General features: G+C 55.4%; 2 protein-coding genes across 2 annotated transcripts; one reads left to right on the top strand and one right to left on the bottom strand.

Annotated features, from left to right (window-relative positions):
* Positions 1-524: 524 nt before the first annotated feature.
* Positions 525-1644, top strand: HRG_07702 (histidine-specific methyltransferase, SAM-dependent domain-containing protein; the record flags this gene model as incomplete). The annotated part of the gene is made up of 3 exons (XM_044866173.1): positions 525-766; positions 822-1519; positions 1574-1644. 3 exons carry the CDS (start codon positions 525-527, stop codon positions 1642-1644), a joined length of 1011 nt encoding a protein of 336 aa, XP_044719137.1.
* A 186-nt stretch (positions 1645-1830) lies between these two features.
* Positions 1831-5377, bottom strand: HRG_07701 (fungal specific transcription factor domain-containing protein; the record flags this gene model as incomplete). Its single annotated transcript, XM_044866172.1, has 6 exons — positions 1831-2010; positions 2080-2284; positions 2347-2957; positions 3044-3333; positions 3505-4167; positions 4849-5377. The coding sequence occupies 6 exons, from the start codon at positions 5375-5377 to the stop codon at positions 1831-1833; spliced, it is 2478 nt and encodes an 825-aa protein (XP_044719136.1).
* Positions 5378-5601: the final 224 nt, after the last annotated feature.

The following is a 5601-nucleotide window of genomic DNA, read 5'->3' as shown; positions in this document are numbered from 1 at the left end:
TTCGACCCAGATTTCCACCTCAATCACGGAGCTCTTCGACCGGGCGGACTTTATTGACCTGTCCGGGCGTTGGTGTTGCCCAGCTGGCTCACGCGAGCTTCTGTTTGTCCCCCCCCCTCAAAACGTTTACTTGACTCTCTTTCATGTCACTCAAGATTGGTCTCCGCCATATCCACTTCCCTGTAAGCCTCCTGGCTCCAGGAGCATTGCAGGGCTCTCACTCATTTGGCAGGTATAAATCCCCGACGAAGGATGGCGAATGCCTAGCCTCACAGGCATCGACAGCCAGTGCTGCAGACACAACTCGAGGTCAATCCTTGTATATAACCGTGGATCGCCGCGGACGAAGAAGCATCTTCAGTTGACTATTCATGCCCCCAACCCATCCAATTTCTCTCGTTGGCGCCTTTCGTTGCTTCGCCATACCGCGTTGGAACACGTCGACGCCGTACCTCGCCATAAGCATGGGATCTTTACCAGAGTCACCTTGCCACGGCGACGTCGTTGATATTGGTGGCAGCGCAATGCATGGCGCAGTCGGCGACAGACTGGTTCGCACCCTCACGGCCATGTACACGCCTCATGCCAAGCCAACACTCCCAGACGAACTCCTGTACGATGATGTTGGGCTGCCCATTTGGAATGAGATCATCTTCACTCCGGAGTTCTACCAGACTCACGACGAGATCTCATTGCTTGACGACCACGGTGATGAAATCGTTGCTCACCTGGAGCCTGGAGTGACTGTTGTCGATCTGGGAGCCGGGTTAGTGCCAGCTCAACGTTCCCATGGGCCGAGCCTCGCTGACCAGCGGATGAAGTGATACTCGCAAAGTTGAGCATCTCCTCGCAGCGTTTGAACTAGCTATAGTGCCTGCCACGTATCTGGCATTGGACATATCACAAGCGTCGCTGGTGCACAACATATCTTACCTTGTTGAAAAACATTCGGCCCCAGGCTCCGCCGTCCGGTGTGCCGGACTTTGGGGGACCTTCCGTGATGGTAAGGATTATGTGCAGCGGATAAGAGGTCCCCGACTGTTTCTTTCGCTGGGCTCCGTACTCTGCAACGACCCATGGTTGGAAGCCTTGAACCATCTCAAGTACTGGGCGGGAGCCATGCGTCAAGATGACCTGCTCTTGATCGGCATGGATGCGCACATGCTCCCCTTGGACAAGGATAAGATTTGGGCGGCGTACCATTCCCGCAACGACCTTTACCGACGGTTTTTCCTCAATGGCTTTGAACATGCCAACAGGCTAGCGGGCGAGGAATGGTTCCGCGAAGATGATTGGGTGTTCGGGGCGCAGTTGGAAGACAAACCCACCACACGCCATCGGTTCTTTCTCCGCGCCAAGCGTGAAATCAGGCTTGTGAAGCTCGGGCGCGTCATTGCAGCAGGCGAGGAGCTCGACTGGTTTGACTCGCATAAATACGACGAGGCCAGTGTTCAACTTATGTGTTCCAAGGCAGGGCTGAGCGTCGTCGATGTTTGGAAGCTGCCAAAATCAGAGTTTCGTAAGTCACAGCAGGAGGTTAGTGTATCTGCCACTCCGCTGACCGAGACTTCAGGACAATACCTGCTCAAGATTAAGGATAAGAACCAAAAGGAGGATGCAGACAGCGCGGTTTCAGGTGTTTGACAAATTCAAGAGGGGAAGGAAAAAGCCGCCCTGCCTCCCATGCACCAGTAATCTCTTATTGCCGATATGGGCCCTTCCTGGGATAGAGGTTGCAGATACCACACCCATGCCGCCGGGGCAGAGCCAGTGTTGCCGACGACAGGGCCGTCGCTGAAATAGACTCATTGTGTTCCTGAACCGTTTCTTTCACGTCAAACATAGCACCTCGTGCTCCCTCTTATCAACTTCTTCAACAAGTTGCTCCCACCAAGAGTATCGCAGGCCGATGTGCTCGGTCAAGTCAGCGGTGGAGGGCGTAGGCATTTCGATCTCGGTGTCGATCCACTGCCAAACACGCTGCAGCACCTCATATAGGGGTGGCACACTCTGATTGCAACTCTCATCAGCAACAACGTAGAAACGACGATGTCGTTAAATAAACCTTGGTAGACTTACACTCCTGACTGGGGCTGAGACGACTTCGTCAAACCAGGTTTTCGAAACTTGTTTGTGGTCGGGGTTTGTGGCCAACATGCCTAGCATAAACACAGGTAACAGAGGTGCTTGTGCCGTGAACTGGTAGCCCGACGTCGGCATAATGCAAATACACCGGGCCAAATCAGCCAGGTTTTCTACTATGGCCGGGTGGTTCCGAGGAATCCTATTTGTCTCGATTAGAATACGGGGGCTCCACGTTTGATCGGTCGCAAGAGCTAGTCCCACCTCAGCACACGGCACTGCAGGTAAACAATGGCAGTCAATCTCCAGGCCTCCGCAGTCACATCCGTCATGTCGGAGGATGAGGTGATGGTGAATCCGTCTGGAACGGATCGCACCCACTCCGTTATCGACGGTCCAGCTTTTGCACTCTCCCAATCCTTGGACTCGCTACTCCATTGTCTCATTTGAACCAGCTCGGCGTGCAGGTACTGTGAGGTTGTGGGGACAACAATGTTTTCCGGATCTTGCTGCAGACGGGCAGCACAGTATGTGATTTGGCTCATCATGTGAAGCAGTTTCTTGGAAAACCCACAGCCTCCGTGAATCTGATACATGTCTCGCTCCGTTCCGTACAGTAGCCAGCCGAATCGCGATGTTTCGCATTCTGGGTCAAATGTACTTGGCGATGGAAGCTTCATCATCGGCTGCGCCAGGATCATGGCCCGGCCGACAATGATTGATTGAGAAATGCGGAGCGACGAGAACTGGGCATTTGATCGTTTCCAAAAGCGTGAGCCGCGATCTGTTGCTTGCAGAAACAATTCTCCTTGCTTGAAACCAGAAAGCCACCGAGGATCGTGAGGCTTTCTCAGTCGGCGTTCTGTCAGGACGATCTGGAAGAGGCGAGTGAGCCGATTTCGGTGGCACGGACAGCCAAACTCGGATGGGAACTGAAAGCGGAACAGAAGGGAAAACTCACGTCTTGCATGGAGAGAATGACGGCCATGGTGATGAGCTCATTTGCGTGGGCTTCGCTATGAGCAGTGGTGGGATCGTTTAACAGGCGGCTAAACCGATACTCAGCCTCAAAGAACCTCTCGTTGACTCTCCTGCGAATGCTGTCAATGGGTTGGTAGTCGTAAATATATATGCCAGCCAGGCTTTGGATCGCGGCTCGTACTCCGTCGCTTTTGTGCATCTGAGCGAAATCCTTGAGCCAAAGATTGGTTTCCAGAAGCACGCTTCTGCCGGGACACCAATTCCTGATATCTATTCGTTTGCTGTTAGGCTCACTCAATTTCATCACACGGGGGCAGTAGCAAGTAGTGTGGGCAGCGAGAAGGTGCGGCCGGGTGCTTTAACTGGCTTTTTGGCACAGACAGCGAGACGGGACACTGAGAGGAGGGATCGTGGTGATGCGGTACACCAACCATGACATACAGAATGTCCAAAACTTCCTATCCGTATGGTCCATTTGAGCCTCATAGCCAAAGAGCTTTGGGACTTTCCGCGGAGCCCCGATCGGGACCAATTCAGTGGAGATCTCGGCACCGACCGCCCGTGCCTCGACCTCGACGGGATGGCTCAGTTCGAATGATGAAGGGGGACCGTACAGGAAGCACGAGAAGTCAAAGTTGGAGTCGAGATCAGGCGACATGGTCATTGATGCCGGTGCGGAGCCAAGATGAACCAATGATGATTGGGGGGCGTCGACATCGGCAGTCGATGCAACCAACTCGGCCACATTGGGAGAATCCAAAACGAGCGACTCGCGACCGGCAGATGGACGACGATCAGGCTTGTCCTTGGGCCAGTTGAACTTGATGTAGCCATTAACCTTGCCGTCAAAGGGGCGGTTGAAGCGACGCTGTTGCGCCTCTCCAAAATTGCCCACACAGTCTTTGAAGGGGCTGACAAGCGCGAGTCGGTTGGCGCCTTTCCGCGAATGGTGGTCTTTGATATGGTAGTTGACATCACCCAGACCAGAGTCGCCAGCAGTCGCTAAGGGAAAGCGGGGCCGTTTCGGAGGAAGCGATGGAGCGAGGGACAGGGAGCCACGAGTCGGGCACGCCAGGGGGAAGTTGAACTCGCTCGCGGGAAGCGCTGGAGTCAAGGTTAGCTCACGAGCTCCAGGGAAAACCATAGCATGACCCCCGCGCACAGGACAAAGAAAAAGGGTTGGGCTGTGGTTTCTAGTGTGAACCAACTCGTCGAGCCCTTAAGGCCAGTTGGAAAAGGGCGAGAGATCATGCGTTGAAGCGGAACGAACTTGCATCTTGACCTACCACCTCAAGCGAGGTGATGTTTCACAAGCCACGAAGGGGAAAGCTAGGAGGGGAGTTCCCAGAGCGGATCATGACGTGGCGGTGGTGGTTGGGGTGATTGGAAGAGAGAAAAGACAAGATGATGTGGTTCATGTTGACTGCAAACCGACGGGAGACGGGTCTGAGATGCGGCCATGAGTGTACCGACGGGCCCCAGGAAAGAATAGGGGGCATGGGACTAAAAGGCTGCCTTGATGAATGATGAAGACGGTGAAGAATACACGGTAGGCATGTGCTTTGGTATCAAGCCTGCGAGACGGGAGGGCATGGGAAGCCGTGCTTGGATTGCAGCGGAGAGGTGCGTGCATCGAGAAGGAGTTGAGAGATGACATGGCGACATGATACGTCAGAAGAAAGTAGAGGGTAAGGAAATGAGCCAATGCAGAGCATCGTGGGATGGGAAAGAGGGCGGGTATGTAAGATATGTACTCGATACCTAGAAAGGTTGGGAATATCTCACCTGAAGCTATCGCCACTGGCACATCTGAGTCCAAAGACTTCAGTGGAGCGGGGAAGAAGTGGGCGGCGCCGACATGAAGGCCCGGCTCGAGGGCGCCGGCCATCTGTGACGAGGGAGACACCGTGGATGACGCCACGGGCCACTTCCACGAGGCATCGAACAAGGTCGAGGCATGGCCAGGCCACGGGTCGGTCATGTCTGCCACGGTCGGCGCGGCGACCACGGCTATGTTGGCAACATGCTCGTGCTGGTGCGAAGGCTGTGGCAGCGGGCCAGGCGCCGGCGGCTGTTGGTGAAGGGGATAGCTGCTGTAGAGGTCTGGCGGCCGTTGGTCCAGCGGCGATAGAAACGGTGGATGAGCGTCTGCCTCAGGCCCGGCTGCCAGCGGCGGGCGTTCCCGAGGCGGCGGAAGCGCCTGGGACAACGGAGAAAAGGGAGAGTCGGCGTTGCTCACGTCGTCATTTGGCGGCGCCTCGACCTTGATGCGCTTTGCGGGGCGGTCGTTGTCGAACAGCGAGTCCCCTCCCATGTGCATCAGAACGAGCTACTTCTGCGGTAGCCTGTACAAAGGCACTGACTGTATCCCGGTACCAGGGCGCCACCTCTTTCTAACAACACAAACGATGCGCTTTTGCTTGGCAGCTTCGCCAGCCTGCCGAGGCTGTTGTGTCGAGGCCCACCAAAGCAAGCCGCGAGGCGCCGTCAGCGTCCAAAAGACGGGGAATCGACAGGCGGGGCCGAGCAGAGTCCCTA

The sequence above is a fragment of the Hirsutella rhossiliensis genome (assembly GCF_020360975.1).
Source record: "Hirsutella rhossiliensis strain HR02 chromosome Unknown scaffold00008, whole genome shotgun sequence".
NCBI lineage: Eukaryota > Fungi > Ascomycota > Sordariomycetes > Hypocreales > Ophiocordycipitaceae > Hirsutella > Hirsutella rhossiliensis.
This window is presented reverse-complemented; position numbering and strand designations above follow the sequence as displayed.